Below are 22,530 nucleotides of genomic sequence, written 5' to 3' on the forward strand. Positions count from 1 at the left end.
TGAACAGGTTAGCAAACACTTGATTATACCATAAACGATAACAGGAAGGAAAGCACCAAAATAACTATAAACAATTCAATTTAGTCACAAACTCACAACACAAAAAAGAATAATTTGTGACAATAATAACTCAGAAGGGGAAGAAGAGAGGGATGGAACCTATTTATGCTAATGGTGATAAGAGGCTTTTTGAAAATGGGCTATCTCCTTTATGAGATTTTTTCTTTTTTTTTTTAAGATTGACACCTGAGCTAACATCTGTTGCCAATCTTATTTTTGCTTCTTCTCCCCAAAGCCCCTTAGTACATAGTTGTATATTCTAGTTGTAGGTCCTTCTGATTGTGCTATGTGGGATGCCACTTCAGCATGGCATGACAAGCCATGTCATGTCCAGGCTCAGGATCTGAACTGGTGAAACCCGGGGCTGCTGAAGTGGAGGGCATGAACTTAACCACTCAGCCATGGGGCCAGCCCCTCTATGAGCTATTTTATAGAAACCTCATGGTAACTGCTAGACAAAAAATTAGAGCAGAGCCACAAACCATAAATAAAGAGAAAGCCACCAAACTGAAATGGCAGTCAGGAATACAAGGGAAAAGAAATAATGGAAATATAGAACACCATAAAACAAGAGATAAAATGGCAGTATTAAGCCTTCATATATCAATAATTACTCTAAGTGTAATTGGATTGAACTCTCTAATCAAAAGACACAGAATGGCTGGATGGATTAAGAAACAAGACACAGGGAGTGACGTAAGCATCATGGTGGAGTGAGTTCTTCCAGTGATCTATCCCTTCCACCATACAATTAAAAAGGCAGTCATACTCCAACAGAGGACATCCACACAACACAAAATATGTCTTAGATGCCCACACAACCATACATTGGAGGACAGAGAGGCTGGAGCCTCCTTTGGAGGAGGTGGAAGAGGGTAAGAGAAAACTTTGCTCTATCCCTAAAAGACTGCAATCTGGGACTGCACGTGGCCTCTGAGAAGGAAGGTGGGTGAGGGGTTCCTCGTTCATGGGAACTTCAGAGATCTCCAAGGGCCCTTGCAGCCTTGGGAAAAGTCCGCTACTGGGATGAAAACTGTTGTGGGTTTGACCTCATCAAGCCAACACCACAGTAGAGCAGATAACAAGAGCAGATCAAATAAGCCTGTGAGAGCACGCAGAAGAAAGCAGCCCTTGCCCAGACCCAACCAGTGCCGGCTCCAGCACCTTGGATCCTGGTGGAAGGAAGAGGGCTCAGAACACGCAGCTCTTGACCTCCTCTCAGTGGTGATAGGTAGTAACTACAGTTAAATATTACCAGGATGCTAAACCACAAACTACGCCCCATAGCAGTATCAACATTTATATTAAATCTCCAATCAAGGGAGAAAATGACAAGTACCCAGAAATCAGTCTTGAGGCCACAGAAGTATGTAATCTAAATGAGAGAGAATTCAAAATAGCCATCATCAAAAAACTCACCCACTTGAAAAAGAGTGTAGAGAAACAATTCAATGAGTTCAGGAGCTACTTCACAAAAGAGACTGAAAATATAAAAAAGAATCAATCAGAAATATTGGGGATGAAAGACACAATCTATGAGATAAAGCAAAATGTGGATTTCCTGAATGCTCGAGCAGACATCAGAGAGGAGCAGATCAGCATAATCCAGGATAGACATATTGAAATGCTCCAGATAGAGGAGGAGAGAGAACTAAGACTAAAAAGAAATAAAGAAATTCTCTGAGAAATATCTGACTCAATTAGGAAATGCAGCATAAGAATTATAGGTGTTTGAGAGGAAGAAGAGAAGGAGAATGGAGTAGAAAGCTCTTTCAAATAAACAAGAGCAGAGAACTACCCAAACCTAGGGAAGGAAATGGGAATCCATGTGGAAGAGTCTATAAGATCTCCTAAATATGTTAATATAAAAAGACCTACTGTAAGGCACATTTTAGTGAAACTGGCAAAAGTGAATGACAAAGAAAAAATACTAAGGGCAGCAAGGCAGAAGAAAATAACCTAGAAAGGAACCTCTATCAGGCTCTCAGAGGATTTCTCTGCAGAAAGCTTAGGGACTAGGAGAGACTGGAATGACATGTTCTTGTCTTCAATGGACAAAAGCTTTCAGCCAAGAATACTCTATCCAGCAAAAATATCCTTCAGAAGTGTTGGAGAAATAAAAACATTCCCAGATAAACAAAAGCTAAGGCAGTTTGTAGCCACAAGACTCTCCCTACAAGAAATCCTCAAGAACGCCCACATACTTGGAAAAAGAGGGAGAAAGGGGTTACAAAGCACAGAGTAAGGAGATAAGTAGACCAAATGAGAGAATTGTAGCTATACATCATAACAGGTTAGCAAATACTCAAGTATAGCATTAAAGATAAAGTGAAAAAAAATACCAAAAGCAAAGATAACCCTGTCATTTTAACCCCAAACTCACAACATAAGATGGAATAAGATGTGAGAAAAACGAGTTAGGAGGGGAAGAAGGAAGAGACTGAATCAATTTAGTCTAAGGAAATAAGAGGCCATCAGAAAATGGACTATCTTATCTATGAGATTTTTAATCTGATCCTCATGGTAACCCATAAACAGAAAAGCAGAACAGAGACACAAAAAATAGATAAGGAGAAAACACAGAAACACAACATGAAAAACTACCTAACTCAATTTGTAGACCAAAAAACATGGGATAAGAAACAAAGGAAATGCAGGAGTAAGAGAAAATGAGTGATAAATTGGAAGCATTAAGCCCTCATATCTTGATAATGACCCTAAACGTAAATGGGTTGAATTCTCCAATGAAAAGACAGAGAGTGGCGAGATGGATTAAAGAACAAGATCCAATAATATGCTGCCTCCAGAAAACACATCTCAGCTCCAATGACAAACACAGGCTCAGAGTGAAGGGGTGGAAGACGATACCCCAAGCCAATGGCAAATGAAAGAAAGCAAGTGTCACCATACTTATATCAGACAGAGTAGACTTCAAGATAAGGCAGACAACTAGAAGGACCCACAACGAAGAATACACAACTATGTACTGGGGGGCTTTGGAGAGAAAAAGGAAAAACAAAATCTTAAAAAAAAAAGATAGGCAGGTAAAGAGAGACAAAGAGGCTGAGTATATAATGATCAAAGGGACACTCCACCAAGAAGACGTAACACTTATAAATATCTATGCACCCAACACAGGAGCACTAAAGTGTTTAAAGCAATGATTAAGAAACCTAAAAGGAAATAGTAATAATAACACAATAATAGTAGAGGCTCTCCACACTCCACTCACATCAATGGATAGATCTTCCAGACAGAAAATCAACAAGGAGACAGTGCAATTAAATGAAAAGCTGGACCAGTTGGACTTAATAGACATATATAGAACACTCCATTCAAAACAGCTGAATACACATTCTTCTCAAGTGTACATGCAACATTCTCAAGGATAAGGAAATAAGGAAAGGCCTGGACCTGATGGCTTCACTGGTGAATTGTACCACGCATTTAAAGAAGAACTGATGTCTATCCTTGTCAAACTTTTCCAAAATCTGAAGAGGTGGAACCTCTAATGTAAATGATGGACTCTGGGTGGTAATGATGTGTGAATGTAGGTTCATCAGTTGTAACAAGTGTTCGACTGTGGGGATAGGGGATAGATGGGAAATCTTTGTTCCCCTTAATTTTGTTGTGAACCAGGCAGTTCTCTCAAAATGGCCTATTAAAAAAATTTAGGGGAGGGCTTTTGATCCAAGATGGCAGCGTGAGTAGTCTTCTTTGTCTCTGCCCCTTTGAATCTACAACTAATTGGACATTCATCGCTTAACAAAGGATATCCATATAGCATCTCAGGACGCCTGAGAGACCCACGCTGCTATACATCGGAAGGTGGACGGACTTCCCTCTGGGAGGAGGTGGAGATAGGTGAAAACTCTCCAACCCTGACCCCCGAACAACCTAGTACCTGCAAGCGGCTTTCTCCCAGAGGATGCCCCCAGAACATCGCCACACACCAAGGGCCGGAGGGAGCACACGCCCGAGGAGCAACGATGGAAACAGGTGACCAGAGCCCTACCTAAGCCCCCCGCAATTATACCTAAGCCCGGAGGGAAGCTCCAGAGTTACACACCAGAGGCAGCGGGGAAAACCCCTACCCACCATTAGCGGAGAGGCCCTGCCTAGCATCCACAACTCCAGGAGGCTCCCGGAGAGAATCCCAAACAGGGTGGCGGCCCGCCAGCTGCCGCCGCCAGCCCCACTGACTGCGGCTACCACCCGGCCGGGACTTGCGGCTACCGGAGATCTCCTGGGTGAGGACTGGGGCTGGCTGGAGCTCCAGCGGCCGGCTCCACAGCCCGGGGGGGAAAACTCCACAGTTCCATCTGGGCAGCAGGCAAAGTCTCTACCTGGCATTAGCGGAGAGGCCCTTCCCAGCATCCACAACGCTGGGAGGCTCCTGGAGAGAATCCCAAATGGGGCAGCAGCCTGCCAGCTGCCACCGCCGGCCCCACTGACTGCAGCTATCACTCGGTTGGGGCACGGGGCTACTGGAGATCTCCTGGGAGAGGTCTGGGGCTGGGTGGAGTTCCGGTGGCTGGTGCCGCAGCCCAAGGGAAACTCTGGGCTTCTGTCCTGGCAGCAGGCATAGCCTCTACCCACAAATAGTGGAGAGGCCCCTCCCAGCACCCACAACACCAGGAGGGTCCCGGAGAGGAGAATCCCAGGCAGGGCAGCAGCCAGCCAGCTGCCACTGAACTCAAGGTCTCCGGCTATCCCCCAAACAGGGCAAGGGGCTCCCCGAGATCCTGGGGGAGAGGACTGGGGCTGGGTGGAGTTCCACTGACCCAGCTCTGTGGCCCAGGGGGAAACTCTACAGGCTCACAGCAGCTTCAGCGAAAGCCTCTGAACAGCACTAGTAGAGAGCACCCACCCGGCAACCACAAGGCTGGAAGACCCTGGGACAAAAGTAGCATAGCTAGGTGAGCTAACCACAGACTGCAGAAGATTCCCATAGCTCTGCTGTGACCCATAGTGGACAAGTGAGACTTTGTGGGCACCAACAGTGACACAGCTGCAAATATAAGTGATCCTGCCCCTGGCCGCTGGGAAAGCCCATAACACCACTGCAGACCCTAAGGAGGGAGCACGTCTAGGTGGTCTGCAACAGTAGGCACCAGCAGCCTGAAGCCCCCTTGTGATGGCCCCCACAGCTGAAGAGGGAACCCACAGGACCACTGTGACTATGAGGAGGGGCCCAGGCCCAGTTAGCAACTGCGGATAGGATTCCTGGTTGGTGCAGTATAAACAGCTGTTCCCCCACCACACCAGTAGAAACAAGTGGAAGCAGTAACTAACTCTATCTCTATGCGGAGGCGCAAATCTACACCATCAAGCAATATGAAAAAATATATTAAATCTCCAGAACAGAAGGAAAATGACAAATACACAGAAAACAATCCCAAAGACAATGAAATATATAACCTAAATGATGATGACTTCAAAACAGCCATCATTAAAAAACTCAATGAGTTAAAAGAGAATTCAGATAGACAACTCAATGAGTTCAGGAGCTATGTCACAAAAGAGTTCGATACTGTAAAGAAGAACCAAACAGAAATACTAGAAATGAAGAACACAATAGAGGAGATTAAGAAAAATCTAGACACACTGAACAGTAGGGCCGATAATATGGAGGAAAGAATTAGCAATTTGGAAGATAGGAATATAGAAATGTTGCAGGCAGAGGAGGAGAGAGAACTAAGACTAAAAAGAAATGAAGAAACTCTCCAAGAATTATCTGACACAATTAGGAGATGCAACGTAAGTATTATAGGTATACTAGAGGGAGAAGAGAGGGAGAAGGGGCCAGGAAGCCTATTCAAAGAAATAATGGCTGAGAACTTACCAAATCTGGTGAGAGAGATGGAACTTCATGTGACAGAAGCTAATAGATCTCCAAACTTTATCAATGCAAGAAGACCAACCCCAAGGCATATAGTAGTGAAGCTAGCAAAAGTCAACGACAAGGAGAAAATACTAAGGGCAGCCAGGCAGAAGAAATTAACCTACAAAGGAACCCCCTTCAGGCTATCAGCAGATTTCTCAGCAGAAACTTTACAGGCTAGAAGAGAGTGGAATGATATATTCAAAAATCTGAAGGACAAAAACCTGCAGCCAAGAATTCTCTACCTAGTGAAAATATCCTTCAAATACAATGGAGAAATAAAAACTTTCCCAGATAAACAAAAATTAAGGGAGTTCATTGCCAAAAAACCTCCTCTTCAAGAAATGCTCAGGAAAACCCTCATTCCTGAAAAATCAAAAAAAGGAAAGGGGCTACAAAACCAAGAGCAAAGGAGATAAGTAGAAGGACAACAACAGAGAGTAGCAGCTCTCCATCAGAACAGATTAAACCATGGGACGAGAAACAAAGGAAATTGAAGAGAACCGGAAAACAAGACATAAAATGGCAGTGGTAGGCCCCCACATTTCAATAATCACTCTAAATGTAAATGGATTGAACTGTCCAATCAAAAGACACAGAGTGGCAGGATGGATCAAAGAACAAGACCCAACAACATGCTGCCTCCAGGAAACACACCTCAGACCTAAAGACAAACACAGACTCAGAGTGAAGGGATGGAAGACAATACTCCAAGCTAATAATGAACAAAAGAAAGCAGGTGTCGCTATACTAATATCAGACAAAGTAGACTTCAAAAAAAAACAGATAAAGACAAAGAGGGACAGTATATAATGATAAAAGGGACTCTCCACCAAGAAGACATAACACTTATAAATATATATGCACCCAACACAGGAGCACCAAAATTTGTAAAGCAACTCTTAACAGAACTAAAAGAAGACATCAACAACAATACAATAATAGTAGGGGACCTCAACACCCCATTAACACTAATGGACAGAACATCCAGACAGAAAATCAACAAGGAAATTATAGAATTAAATGAAAAATTAGACCAGATGGACTTAATAGATATATATAGAACACTTCATCCAAAAACAGCAGGTTACACATTCTTCTCAAGTGTGCATGGAACATTCTCAAGGATAGACCATATTTTGGGAAACAAAGCAAGCATCAATAAATACAAGAGAGTTGAAATAACATCAAGCATCTTTTCTGATCATAATGCTATGAAACTAGAAATCAACTACAAGAATAAAGCAGAGAAAGGTGCAAAAATGTGGAGACTAAACAACACGCTACTGAACAAACAATGGATTATTGAAGAAATTAAAGAAGAAATCATATATTATCTGGAGACAAATGAAAATGAGAACACGTCATACCAATCATTTGGGATGCAGCAAAAGCAGTCCTAAGAGGGAAATTCATTGCAATACAGGCTCACCTCACTAAACAAGAAACAGCTCACATAAGCAACCTCAAATGACACCTAACAGAATTAGAAAAAGAAGAACAAACAAAGCCCAGAGTCAGTAGAAGGAGGGAAATAATAAAAATAGCAGAAATAAACGATATTGAAACAAAAAAGTCAGTAGAAAGGATCAATGAAACAAAGAGTTGGTTCTTCAAAAAAATTAACAAAATCGACAAACCCTTAGCCAGACTCACCAAGAAAAGAAGAGAGAAATCTCAAATAAATAAAATTAGGAATGAGAGAGGAGAAATCACAACAGATACCAATGAAATACAAGGGATCATAAGAGAATACTATGAAAAATTATATGCCAACAAATTGAACAACCTAGAAGAAATGGACAAATTCCTAGACTCTTACAACCTCCCCAAACTGAATCAGGAAGAAATGGAGAATCTGAATAGGCCAATCACAAGTAAAGAAATAGAAACAGTAATCAAAAACCTCCCCAAAAATAAGAGTCCAGGACCAGATGGCTTCTCTGGAGAATTCTACCAAACATTCAAAGAAGATTTAATACCTATCCTTCTCAAACTATTCCAGAAAATTGAGGAAGATGGAGTACTCCCTAATGCATTCTATGAAGCCAACATCACTCTGATCCCCAAACCTGACAAGGACAACACAAAGAAGGAGAACTACAGGCCGATATCACTGATGAACATAGATGCAAAAATCCTCAACAAAATTCTGGCAAACTGAATACAGCAATACATCAAAAAGATTATACACCATGATCAGGTGGGATTTATACCAGGGACACAGGGATGGTTCAACATCCGCAAGTCAATCAACGTGATACACTACATTAACAAAATGAGAAACAAAAACCACATGATCATCTCAATAGATGCAGAGAAAGCATTCGACAAGATCCAACATCCATTTATGATAAAAACCCTCAATAAAATGGGTATTGAAGGAAAGTACCTCAACATAATAAAGGCCATATGTGACAAACCCACAGCCAACATCATACTCAACGGACAAAAACTGAAAGCCATCTCTCTGAGGACAGGAACAAGACAAGGGTGCCCACTTTCACCACTTCTATTCAACATAGTACTGGAGGTGTTGGCCAGAGCAATTCGGCAGGAAAAAGAAATAAAAGGAATCCAAATAGGCAATGAAGAAGTAAAACTCTCACTGTTTGCAGACGACATTATCTTATATATAGAAAACCCCAAAGAATCCATAGGAAAACCATTAGAAACAATCAACAGCTACAGCAAAGTTGCAGGGTATAAAATCAACATACATAAATCAGCAGCATTTCTATACACTAACAATGAACTAACAGAAAAAGAACTCAAGAACTCAATCCCATTCACAATCGAGACGAAAAGAATAAAATACCTTGGGATACATTTAACCAAGGAAGTGAAAGATTTATACAATGAAAACTACAAGACTTTCTTGAAAGAAATTGACGACGACATAAAGAGATGGAAAGACATTCCATGCACATGGATTGGAAGAATAAACATAGTTAAAATGTCCATACTACCTAAAGCAATCTACAGATTCAACACTATCCCAATCAGAATCCCAAGGACATTCTTTACAGAAATTGAACAAAGAATCCTAAAATTCATATGGGGCAACAAAAGACTGCAAATTGCTAAAGCAATCCTGAGTAGGAAAAACAAAACTGGAGGCATCACAATCCCTGATCTCAAAACACACTGCAAAGCTACAGTGATCAAAACAGCATGGTACTGGTACAAAAACAGATGCACAGATCAATGGAACAGAACTGAAATCCCAGAAATAAAACCACACATCTATGGACAGCTAATCTTTGACAAAGGAGCTGAGGGCCTACAATGGAGAAAAGAAAGTCTCTTCAACAAATGGTGCTGGGAAAATTGGACAGCCACATGTAAAAGAATGAAAATTGACCATTCTTTTTCACCATTCACAAAAATAAACTCAAAATGGATCAAAGACCTAAAGATTAGGCCTGAAACAGTAAGTCTTCTGGAAGAGAATGTAGGCAGTACACTCTTTGACATCAGTTTCAAAAGAATCTTTTCAGACACTATAACTCCTCAGATGAGGGAAACAATAGAAAGAATAAACAAATGGGACTTCATCAGACTAAAGAGCTTCTTCAAGGCAAGGGAAAACAGGATTGAAACAAAAAAACAGCCCACTAATTGGGAAAAAATATTTACAAGCTACTTATCCGACAAAAGGTTAATCTCCATAATATACAAAGAACTCACACAACTTAACAACAACAACAAAACAACCCAATCAATAAATGGGCAGAGGACATGAACAGACATTTCTCCAAAGAAGATATAAGTATGGCCAATAGACACATGAAAAGATGTTCATCATCACTAATCATCAGGGAAATGCAAATCAAAAGATATCTAAGATATCACCTTACACCCGTTAGATTGGCAAAAATATCCAAAACCAAGAGTGACAAATGTTGGAGAGGTTGTGGAGAAAAAGGAACCCTCATACACTGTTGGTGGGAATGCAAACTAGTGCAGCCACTATGGAAAACAGTATGGAGATTTCTCAAAAAGTTAAAAATAGAAATACCCTATGACCCAGCCATCCCACTACTGGGTATCTATCCTAAGAACCTGAAATCAGCAATCCCAAGAGTCCCATGCACCCCTATGTTCATCGCAGCATTATTTACAATAGCCAAGACATGGAAGCAACCTAAATGCCCAGAAACTGATGATTGGATAAAGAAGATATGGTATATATACACAATGGAATATTATTCAGCCGTAAAAAAGGACAAAATTGTTCCACTCGCATCAACATGGATGGACCTTGAGGGTATTATGTTAAGCGAAATAAGCCAGACAGAGAAAGACGAACTCTATATGACTCCACTTATAGGTGGAGGTTAACATAAGACAAGGAGAACTGATCGGTGGGGGCCGGGGAAAGGGGGGGGGGGGGCGGGGGGGCACAAAGGGTGAAGCGGTGTACCCACAACATGACTAACAATAATGTACAACTGAAATCTCACAAGGTTGTAATCTATGATAATCTTAATAAAAAAAGATTTAGGGGAAAAATAGCAAATGGTTTAGAACAATTGAAGACTTGATGGATTCTCAAAGAGTGAAAAGAGGTTTTTTGGTTTTCTTTTTAAAGATTGTCACCTGAGCTAACACCTGTTGCCAATCTTTTTCTTCTCTTTTTTCCTTCTTCTTCTCCCCAAAGACCTCGAGCTCATAGTTGCATATTCTAATTGTGATTTCCTCTGGTTGTGCTATGTGTGATGCTGCCTCAGCATGGCCTGATGAGTGGTGCCACATCCATGCATGGGATCCGAAGTTGTGCAACCCAAGGCCACCAAAGCAGAGCAGGCGAACTTAACCACTCGGTCTTGGGGCTGGCCCCTGAGCAGAGTTTTAATTGCAGTGATCACCATTTGTGAGATGAGCTCATGTGAGAAACATACACCCCATGATTGTAAGTAATGGTGACTGACCACCCCTAAGGCTGGGAATGGGGGTTAGGGTGAGAACCATCCCTCACACATTGTTTAGTTTTTGAGAAAAAACCTTGAGAATTTAAAGGTTTGTGATTTTAGAATTTGTCAAAATGTCTCCTACCTTTGAGAATGGTGTTTGTTGTCTCCCCAGCACCCCAAAATATAGCACTCATCCTTTTGTTTATTATGCATAAATTTCCGTGTGTGAAAATTAACAAAATGTAACCTCACTTACTGAGTCAGGAGGACAGAAAGGGGAGCTCCCACGCAGGACTACTGGAGGTCAATTACAGGAAGATAGTCAATTACAGACCCCAACAAAAAGAAGTCATCAGCAGGAAAGAATGACAATTGCAGGAAGAAATCGACCTTGCATCCCAAAGAAAAATCCACTCTCTCGGCAACTCAGCCAAAAAGAAACCATCAGACCCCAGAACTCTTGCTTTTCTCCAATGGACTCTTGTTCAAAACAACCCCTCAAACCTTCCTCCTCTTTCCCTATATAATAAGATTCCACTCTTTCGATTGTTAGATTTGCCTGTGGTCTGCCATAACATTCACAACCCAAATCGCAATTCCTTGGCTTTTGCCAAATGAACTTGCTTTCCCGGTAAAACAACTGACTGTTTTACCAGGGCTCAGACACCTGCTACTGAACCCTCAATACCCAGATAGCAATGCAACATTCTTTGCTCCCCAGGAGCTCATCGCCAACTAGCAAACACAAGTAAGTGTGATAGGATAGCCTTAAAATAGATTAAAAATAGAAGTTAGAAGGAAAAAGAGGTAGAGTGATGATGAAATCACTCCCCTCTGAAAAGATCATTATGTCAAAGTTAACATAATGTTAAAAGCTAAATACTCAACCAACAGAATGTATCCTCAATATTTTACCTTCCCTTTGAATGTTTCTGTGTTATGCTTCTTTCTTGTGTTGTGGAGAATTACGCCAAATTTCCTAAAGGTGGTGCCCTTGTTTTAGGGGCATAATCTTTTGTTGATTTTTGCTTTAACAATAATATGTCTTGTGTTTCACCATTAATTATGACGTTGGCTGTTGATTTGGAAAAGAACATAAGAAAGATGAAAGTTTCATAGAAAGTTAAAAAAATATTTTGTTGGTACTTTGTCTTTCTTAATAATGGAGAGTTATGTAAAATTTATCACAAAGTAGTGATAGAAGAAGAAATTTATCAAATATTTTTTACATACCATTGATACGTTTATCCCTGATATATACACTTCTTCACTCAGCAGTATTTATCGAATGCTTTCTAGAGCCAGGTACTGTTCTGAGCCCTGGGGTACAGCTTAACTGTTTGGTAGATGTACTTTTATTAGAGGAACTCAAGATATTTTTCTTCACTATAATTATCAGTGTTTTTCATTGTCTTAAGTGCCATCACACACAGTACTGCTTTATTTTATATAGAGGGTTTTGACATAGATTGTAGTAGTTTATGAAGTTTCTACTGCTAAAAAACCAAAAGAAAAATTAAAGCTGGGGTTTCATTCCTAGTTCATCTACTTCTTTGCTGTGAGACCTTGGCCAAGATACATGAACTCTCTGAGAGTTCATTTCCTTCTATGTAAAAAAATTAATAAACAATATCTCACTCAAAGGTTAGCAGGGGAATTAAAGGTTGTGAGTTTTAAGTGGAGAATGCCTCCAAAGCTCTTAGCCTATGCTCACCTCATGGGAAGTGTTCCATAAATGTTAGCTACTATCCACATCACTTCCCAGTCCAGGAGTCAGCAATTCCAAATTTCAAGTTCCCCAGGCTGGTGGAAGGGGCAATTGAATCATGTTCTCCTGTGGTACTGATTTTGTGTGATGTTTGTATTTAATCTGTTGCTATAGTTGTTAGGTTTTCTAAATCTGAGCCTGCATTGCTTTGCCTCAAAAAATTCAACTTGGCTATGGTATATTGATCTTTTAATAAGTTGCAGCATTCTCTTTTTTGTGATGAGATATACATTTATGGAGAAAACCCAATGGAGTGGTTTTCTTTTTTTAAACAAAGAAAGTAAGTTGAGAGAATTTGTTAAGGTGCCCTTGCTTGTTCTGGAAACAAAGGAAGTGTTCTTTGTCCAACTCTCATATCTGAATCTGCATATTTCTCCGCATTTTCCTTGTTGGCTCATTGTCTTTCTCTACATCAAAGGCTTTTCACTACCCTAATAGAATTAGAGATCTAGAAATGGTCATTGCTTCCTACTCTGTATATTCTCCTTTGTGCCGCATTTTTCTTCTATTAGCTGATATTTCTTGATTTGAAAAGTGAGTCTTTACCCTTGATCTGGTTAGGATTCTCTGAACCGGAAGATATCTCCTTGGAAATGTCTCTTTCCTTTTCCTTACTTCGCATCACTGTCCTATGAATTGATGTTTCACAACTCACTCTCTGCTACCGATCCCAAGCCTGCTTGATCTCAGTTGTACCCAAATCAACACCGCTGGAGAGGACAGGGTTTCTCTCTTGAGCATCTGACAATGTCCTTCCTTCTGAGTATGAACTCATAGAATCCCCACCAAAATGTCGCAAGGGAGGTTGACTGTTACCATACATAGATTGGAAAACAGACACATGAAGGACAATTTCATTGGTAAGATGGAGTCTGGAACAAATATTCTTATGACTACATCACATTATCTCTCCAATTTTCAGCACTATGTATCTTCACTCTATCCTGAAAGCTGCACAGTATACAGATTTAGGATTTAGAGTCCGATACTCCTGGGTCTTCTTTTCAGCCCCACCTTTCCTTCGCTATTGCATCGTAGGCAAATTATTCAACTTCTTCTGAGTTTTTTCTGTTTTATGTATCAAAGGGTGATATTTTAGTCCTTCTGCTAGGACTCAGGTGAGATTCTATGAGGTACAGCTCTTAACACAGTGTCGCGCACGTAGTTTATATTACAGCTCTTCTGTTTCTCTCCCCTGTTCCCCTACTCTTCCCTTAGCCTCTCTCCTCTTCCCATTGCTCTCCATCTCCCCACCTTTCTTGCTCTCACGTCCTCTTTCCCTTCCTTATCCTCTCCTTTCCCTCCTTCCCAACACCCTACTCATGACCTCCTCTTCTCCGATTCCTGATCACTAACCTCTTTGTCACCTCTTTTATTTTATGTAGCCACTAGGTTCCTGGACTACAAAAAATAATGAAGAGTTGTGTTCTGGGGAAAATTAAGTGTGGTAGACATTGAGTAGAATGGAGTATGGTGGTGAAAGGAGAGAACATGATCAGCTGAAACAGATACCACATCCATTGAAAGTTTCAGTGACATAATTGATTAAGGCAAGGTGAGCAACAAGGATAGCTCATTTCTTGTGTTAGGGTGGGGTGATAACTAATAAACAAACATCGATCCTCCTTGAGGACAGGAGTCTGTCAGAGCTACAAGGGAGAATGGCAAAAAGGAAAAGGTAGGAGCTGTCTTCTTTCCTTTTCTATCTTTATCACTCTTTCTCTAGGAGTAGTTTTTTCCACCCATAATAAGAGTGACTAACGTGGACAGCCCACAATAAACACAGTGAACTTTAATAATTCAGTTTTGAAAGTCACATGCAACCCATAATATTTATATGTCCCACTGAAAATTTCCTACCATATTTCCCTCGTAAAAAAATCGACTAGGTAGAAACTCCACTAATCCAAGGTTCCTGGTGAATCTTTTCTTAGCATCTTTGAGTGTCACAAATAATCTCCTGTGTTTTGTGGAATCACAAATTTACTGAGAAATTTGTGTCAGGTCTGAGAGACAGAAATTAATGAATGGAGACAGAGAGGTGGATTTGGGGGGAAGGATAGAAAGGAAGGAGAGGGAAGGCAGTATTTTTCTTTGTCTTTGTTTTTGAGGAAGAGTAGCCATGAGCTAACATCTGCTGCCAATCCTCCTCTTTTTGCTTAGGAAGACTGGCCCTCAGCTAAGATCCGTCCCCACCTTCCTCTACATTATGTGTAGGATGCGTGCCACAGCATGGCTTGCCAAGTGGTACGTAGGTCTGCACCCAGCGAACCCCAGGCCAGAGAAGCAGAACGTGCAAACTTAACCATTGTGCCACCTGGCCGACTCCTCTTTTTTCTTTTTCAGTGTGGGGTAAGAGAACAGAAACAGTCAGAGTCATAGCAGATTCCCCACACTAGGAGGAAGATGGACATCTGCAAATTGCCAGAGAAGCAGAGCATTGATTCCACTCCTTACACTTTGATGGAAGTGGTTGATCATGAGGGAAATAGCCGTGTTGTTCTGATCACCTCGTATTCACTCCATTGGTGAGGGTGGGATACCCCACCTTAAATGCAATGAAATGACCAAACACACAACACCTGCACAAATGAGACTGACATCAGTAAAGAAGTCTCATATATTCACAGCCTGGGGGAGGAGGACATTGGACACCCCCCAGGGCCACCTGGGTGTGGCACTCAAAAGCAGAGTGAATAAGCAGGGTCCATAAGATGACAGCTTTGTGGTAATAAGAGGAGGAGGCATACCCTTGTTTTCTTGGTTGAAGGGAAAAATTCTATCACTGAAATCCATGAAGTTGACACGGGTGGTTATTAAGTGTACAAGTTAATACCTGGGGAGATGTCTAGGACTTTCTGATGAGTGTACAGAACATTCAATCCCTGGAAGAGAAAAATTATGTGTCCATCTCTCCTTCTGACTGAATAACGATCCAGGTCATGGGACCCAGTGTAAACATCCAAGAAACTTCTGTTTACTCTTGTTATTAAGAAAAGCTTCACTGAAGTGTAATTTGCGTGCCATAAAATCCACCTGTTCAAAGTGTACAAAACGGTGTAGAGAGAAATTCGAGAAGATCTAAATCAACAGAAAGACATCCCATGTTCATGGATGAGGATACTTAACATTGTTAAGATGGTGGTTGTCCCCAAATAGATCTTCTTTTCTCTGCCCTTTCCTCTCTTATCCTTCTGGTGACCCCGTTATACATATGTTGCTAGACCTGATGGTGTCCCATAAGGTACTGAGGCTCTCTTCTTCATTCTTTTCTGTCTTTTCTTCTGATTGGATAATCTCTATTGGTCTATCATCATGTTCACTGATTCCCTTGCTATCTGAAATCTGCTGTGGAGCCCCTCTAGTGAGTTTTAAAATTTTGTAATTATACTTTTACACTCCAGAATTTCCACTTGGTCCTTTTTTAAAAAAAATATATTTTTAATTCTCTATTGGTATTCTGCATTTGATGGGTCAATGTCATGCTGCTTTCTTTTAATTCCATAACATGGCTTCTTTTTGTTCTTTGAACATATACATAATATATGCTTTGGAGTCTTTGTCTGGTAAGTTCACCATCTGCACTGCTCAGAGATAGCTCCTACAATTGGTTTTTTTCTGTGTGGAGGACGTTTTTTCTGTTTCTTTGCATGTATCATAACTTTCTGTCAAAAACCGGGCATTTTGGTAGAAGATTGTCACCACTCTGGATTGTGATTCACTCCCTAACATAGCATTATTTATGTAGCCCATTATTTGTTGGGTTAGTCCCTTGCCTGGACTAATTCTGTGGAGTCTCTGCTAGCCCCATCATGACTTCTGATGTCCCTGCTCAGTTGTTCTTTATAAGTTCTTGTTTTTCTCTTTAAACCTGGCTTCTTAGGAGATATCTCTGTTTCAGTATAGCTTAGTGGTGAGCCAGTGATTGGTCAGAGGTAGTGTTGAAATATCTTGAGTCAGTTTGGCTTCCACCATGTGCTGGTGGATCTTTGTATGAACTGGTACACACATTTAAAGTTTAGGCAGTGGACAATTACACATCAGGTTTTACTTTTGTGGACACAAAGACTTACATTCAGCCTGGACGAAGTAGACAGCTAGGGCATTCTTTGCTCTCACCCAGCCCTGCACATGAGCACTGACTTCTAGATCCCTAGAATATGTGGCTGCTTATCAAGTCATATTTGGGCCATCTTGTTCCTTAGATACATCTTTTAAAATGTGGCTAGATGACTGCTCTGTTTTTTTCAAAAAAGCCCCCCAAACTTGTGGCTTATAGATGCCTCTTAAGAGTTTGCCTCTGGAGGTTGCTGTTGTTTTGGCCAACGTCCATGGCTATGTGTTTATGTGATGACTGAAGCATAAAGGAAACTGAGTGCCCAATTGGAGTCATCTAGGAGAGGTGCATTGAAGGTTAGGCCTGGGAAGTGACCTTCAAAAAGGTGACACTTTTCAAGGTGAGAGTGGAGATATATTCTACTTTTCACTACACAGTGTGTGGTTAAATTGGAGGGTTAGAAGAAGGCGTGGAGGACAGACAAAAGGACCCATGGATTCCTACCAACGTTGATCTGGTATTCAAAGAGAACCTATTGTATACAAAGTCCTCACACCAGGTTAAAGAGCTCAATATACAAAACTCACATTGCACTGTAAGGAAGGGATTGTTATGTGCATTTTGCAAGTGAGAAAATTAAGGCTCAGAGCAAGGGAAACATTTCATCATCAGTAGAGGAGAGCTTCAGGCCTTTCCATTCTCATCTTAAGATGGACTGTGTTCTCAGTTTGTCTTGAGTTTTGAGCCAGGATGGGAAAGCCGTTTGGGGAAGATCAATATGGTTGAGTTTGGCATGTGTTAGGGAAACTCTATGAAAATACCCACCAGACATGGTGAGTCTAAGAGCAGCTCTACCAAACTCTTCCTAGGCCGTTGATGAGTTCTCTGAGCCTCAGTTTTTTCCTCCTCCTTCAAATGGAACCCTGCATGGCTGCCATATCAGTTTGCTTTCAGTCTATTACAGGAAGCTGGTTGAGCCTTGTACCTGATGCTGAGACTGTGGTCAGGAAATGGGATGCATGCTGTTGAACACACATGATAGAAAATGGTCTTTTCATCTCCCCCTCATTCTTTTGCCGGGTCATGGGGCACTGGAACTGAAAAATATGTTACAAACAGTTTTGATGCATTTTAAACTATTGAACCTCAGAGACATTATATGGCTAGCCAATGTCCTGTGCATGCTACCTGAGAGATAAACTTGAACTTCATGCTCTCAGGCTTAGGAATGCACAAGCACTCTCCTGGTGAGATTGATTTTTATCAGATGGAGGGGGTGTGGGGTAAGGTGTAAGGGGGTAGATAAAAAGGCAGTGGCTATTGATGTTGTCAGTCCCAGCAAGGCAAGCAGCCATGGCACCGCGTTTGGGAATCTTTCTGATTTTGGCTGGCACTTGTATCTTTCTCCAACTGGACCATGTGGATGGAGGTGAGGGAGGGGAGAAGGGCTGGAATTGGTGTGAAAGAACCTGCACCAGAAATGGGTTGATGTGTAATAGAATAATAATAATAGTGGTGATGTGAAATATATCTGCCAATTCTTGAGTATATCCCAAGGACCAGACGTTATTATGGTCTTTACATTATATTTAACTTTCAAACAAGTGTTTGAAATGTAAACCTAGTCAATCTTACTCAAAAGCCAACATTGTTATTGCCTATCAACCCTCATGACAGCTGCCTCATTCCTAAATATCCTTCCAATGTCCCAGCCATGGGCAGCCTCTACACAGGGTTAGGTATATTGTTCTAAGGAAGAGTTTTTGATGGAAATGGAATTCAACGTTTGCAATAACAGGAAAGGTGTAGTCTCAGGTAATATCTTATGGTTCCTGCGTGTAATTCATGTATGGCAGTATGATAACAGTTAAAAAGTGTCAGAATCTTGCTCATATGTTATGTCTAACCCTATAGTACACACATCCAGAGTGTATCTGTTTAAAAAAAACATGGATGTCAAAATATGAAAAAAATACAGTATTTCTAATTCTCATCACTACATTGTATAGTAGATTACTAGAACCTACAATTGAAAATGTGTTAAGTTGGGAGGCAGCCCCATATCCAAGTGGTTAAGGTGTGTGCTCTGCTTCAGCAGCCCAGGGATTCATTGGTTTGGATCCTGGGTATAGACATGGCACCACTCATCAGGCCACACTGAGGCGTCATCCCACATGGCACAACAAGGGGAACCTACAACTAGAATACACAACTATGCACTCGGGAGCTTTGGGGAAAAGAAGAAAAAGAAGACAAAAAAGAAGATTGGCAACAGATGTTAGCTCAGGTGCCAATCTCTAGAAATAAATGTGTTAAGTGGGAAGATCTCATGTTAAGTGTTCTTACCATGATAAAAATATTTGTAAAATTTCAGTGTGAAAAAAAAGAAAGTCATAGATGCAGGGCAGGTCCTACTATAGAATGTATTCAGAGTGCCGTAGTTTTGTTCTCGTCTTATCTCCAACCATCTCCTTTACTCTGAATTTTTCCAGATAAGCAGCCGATTACGACCACTCTTTCTGCCACAATGAAACCAGGTAATCTATTTGGAAAATAATGAAACAAAACAACAATCAAATAAATCCAAATATTGTGTGGGGAGGAAACTGTGATTGAGATTCTTGGGAGATATTTTCCATGCAAGTGCTTTACTTTCCTTTCTCAGTAACTGGAGATGCAAGTGCACACATCTCCAGGTTGTATGTGAGGAACAAGTGGCTCACCATAGAGATGTTTACTTATCAATGCTAAGCAGCCTATAGAGAGTGGGACTGGAATCTGACCCCAGGTCAGGGCTTCAGGGCTGGTGCCATATGCCAAGATAAATAGGGCCTCATGCCAAGGGATGACATTCGAATAAGGGAGCTTGCCCAAGAGGCATGAAGCAGGATTGGGTAGGGAGATAGTATTCAACAGAACTATGTACGTGAGTTGTGGAGAGTTGACGTCTGTGACCAGGAAATCCACTGATAAGGCTGATAGAATTCATCAAGTCTAAAGATGCCTTGGCCAGGTCCACATAACCACAAAGCCCTCTGTCTTCCTGGAATTTTCATCTTTGATCCATTAAAATGGCTAAGTCAGTGCACACTGAAACTGTCTTAGATCTGCCATGATTGTGGCACAGATAAAAATCATGCTTCCATATGATGTGAGGCAGAATATTAATGACAAGAAGAAGAAATTGCCTGTGTTCACAGAGATAGAATCTCTTTAGATTTTTGGTGTTGAATGTGGGAAAGCAGAAACTACAGCTCTAGACACAACATAACAGGTGACAAAAATTATGATGCAAAATCAGGCTACTTTGTTATCTGGCAAGCTCGTCCATTGCCTGGAGCTCCAATATCCACGGAAATGCCTCTGGGTAAATGTCACTGGAAGTTAAAGAGCCTTTCCTAGTCCCTGAGGGTAGAGATCACTTCACGTTGACCTTAACATCCCTGATGCTTAGTAAAGGGCCTTCTACATGGCAGGCCTTTGCTGAAGATGAGCTAGCTGGAACAGAAGCTTTGCCAGAGTTACTGCAGAGCTAATGATGCCCTGAAGAGCTGATGAAGATAATGTCTTTGCTTTTTGCAGATTATAAATGTTCTTTCCCATTCAACTATCGCGGCAAATGGTATTTTGATTGCACTAGGGCTGATTCCTTTTTCAAATGGTGTTCTCTAAATGAAGATTATTCAGGGAAATGGAAATATTGTGTTGATGACGGTGAGTATGCAGCTTTCCTCATGTGGAGAGCACGTGACTTCCCAGCTGAAGGGTGAACTTCCATACTTGCCCACTAGAAGGAAGCCTCAGGCTTTACCTTGTCTTTCCTAACATGTTACATCCATGTTCCTTTCTCCTGAAAATACATGAAAATTTTTTCTGTGAAGCACTTTCTCATCCATTCCTTGTACTTTCAGACTATGCCAAATGTGTCTTTCCCTTTGTCTATCGTGGCCAAACATACAACCGTTGCACAACTGATGGGAGTCTTTTTTGGATTTCTTGGTGCTCAGTCACTACTAGCTATGACCGTGATGGAGCTTGGAGATATTGCTAGTAATAAAAAGGTAAGTGTCTTGGGGGAGGATTAGAAAGGTGGGAGTGATCAGAGATGAGACAGAGATGGATAAAGAGATGGAAAAAGGTGACCCAGAGAGGAGTGAAAAGGCAAGAGGAGACAGGTGGAGGGCTGCAATGAGGTAGAAAGGATGTAGGAGGAAGAGTGAGGAGCAGAGGTTTGGAGAGGAGACAGAGGAGAAAAGGGAGAAAAGTTTCAAAGAGAATAAGGCACCAAACACAAAGTACAAAAGATGAAAAGTTACAAAAGGGAGAAGAAAGAGAGTTTGCAGGGTTAAAAATGGAACGACGAGTATCTGGGGAGGATTACTGGAAGGAGAAGGTACAGGGAGAGATGGTGAGAGAGAGAGAGGAAGAGACAGTAGAATAATCTTATGAGCAAGCATGTGAAAGCAAGAGTAGAGATAGGGAAGAGCAGATAGAGAGGAGAAGGAGGAAAAGAGAAACAGACCTTGGCATTCATGTGACTGACTGGAAAAATAAATAGAACTCCTTAACATTGACAGCAACACCATATTAAATTGCTGTACAGTGCATCTAACCCATGGCCATGAATGCAATGAATGCTTTGAAATCTGCATGAAGAAAATCAAGAAATCTCAAGCATGAAGGTGATGCTCTGTGCAACGGAGGTGAAATACTTTCCCTGAAACTCCACTTTGTTCCCACTTTGCCTGGATTCAATCAATAAACCACTTTCTCTGCAGGTGTGGTTCTGTTTCCCGTTCATGAAAGGAACCATCTTTCCAATGGGAGGGTCTCAGTGTGCCCAGCTTGATTACACAGGATCTTCATGTCCTGGCCCTCTCCTCCTCCAGACCCTGTGTGGTGATGGAACATCAACACACATCAGAGTTGTCTTTTCTGTGGGCTTGATTGAATGTTGATGGTGTAGTGTGCAGGCCACTGGGGTGAGGTTTGGAGGAGGATCCCAGAGGGCATGGAGAGCTGGTCTCCATCTTAAGTGATTTTTCTTTCCTGACTTAGGTGAAATGTTATTTCTTCCTGGAGATAGTCTCTGACTCCCAATATAAGGAGTCCTGACCACATCCTTCCAGGACACCCACTCTCTACTCGCAATTAAAGTTTCAATTTTCTCTGAGGGACTTGAATCTTTTGGAGGATGACATGGGTTGCCTTTTTGCCCTGGCATCAAGTATTATGTGCAGAACCTGACACCTCCTTGGCCCTCAGACGTTTTTCAAAAGACCTAACCCTTAAAAAAAAAACCACCAGATATTCTAGAAAAATAATGCATCAGTAAATAACTGGGCTTAATGAGACAAAGTAAAATTCACATGTGACCGAAACAAAGAAGGGCAGGGAAGGTAAAGCATAAGCTTTCTTCCAGTTACAAGAGCATCCCAGAAAGATGTAGAATAGTGGCTATGGGATTGAGGATGACTTTTTGATCACCTTTCAGGGAGGTCACCCTTCTTGGCCTCTATGATGTTCAAGTTGGTAATTCACCTGAATTTAAAACTAGGTCAGTTTAAGGACTATCCAGTAAAGTAGCCTAGAAAGGCTTCTCATGTGGTCCCAGAGAACAAGATTCAAATTTCTATTCTGGTCTCTCTGAATGGATTTTAGAGACACAATTATTCAAGAAAATACACTAAATATCAGTCAGAACAAGAGTCTGTGGGATCTGAACTACTTTAGGATCCCCACCCAGCACACAACCAACCAGCTCTGCAAGATGAAAGTAACATTATGAACATTATGAGATCAGAGGAAAAGATACTCAGACCACTCTGATACAATGACTGTCTCA

At 41.3% G+C, this 22,530-nt stretch overlaps 1 protein-coding gene across 1 annotated transcript; it reads left to right on the forward strand.

Moving 5' to 3' along the window:
- The first annotated feature begins 18,038 nt into the window (after positions 1–18,038).
- LOC124249603 (seminal plasma protein HSP-1-like) lies at positions 18,039–21,365 on the forward strand. The gene is made up of 5 exons (XM_046680691.1): positions 18,039–18,114; positions 19,178–19,222; positions 20,268–20,399; positions 20,597–20,735; positions 21,263–21,365. Exons 1-5 carry the CDS (start codon positions 18,039–18,041, stop codon positions 21,363–21,365), a joined length of 495 nt encoding a protein of 164 aa, XP_046536647.1.
- The last annotated feature ends 1,165 nt before the right edge of the window (positions 21,366–22,530 follow it).

Source organism: Equus quagga, chromosome 13, assembly GCF_021613505.1.
Source record: "Equus quagga isolate Etosha38 chromosome 13, UCLA_HA_Equagga_1.0, whole genome shotgun sequence".
In the NCBI taxonomy this organism is placed as follows: domain Eukaryota; kingdom Metazoa; phylum Chordata; class Mammalia; order Perissodactyla; family Equidae; genus Equus; species Equus quagga.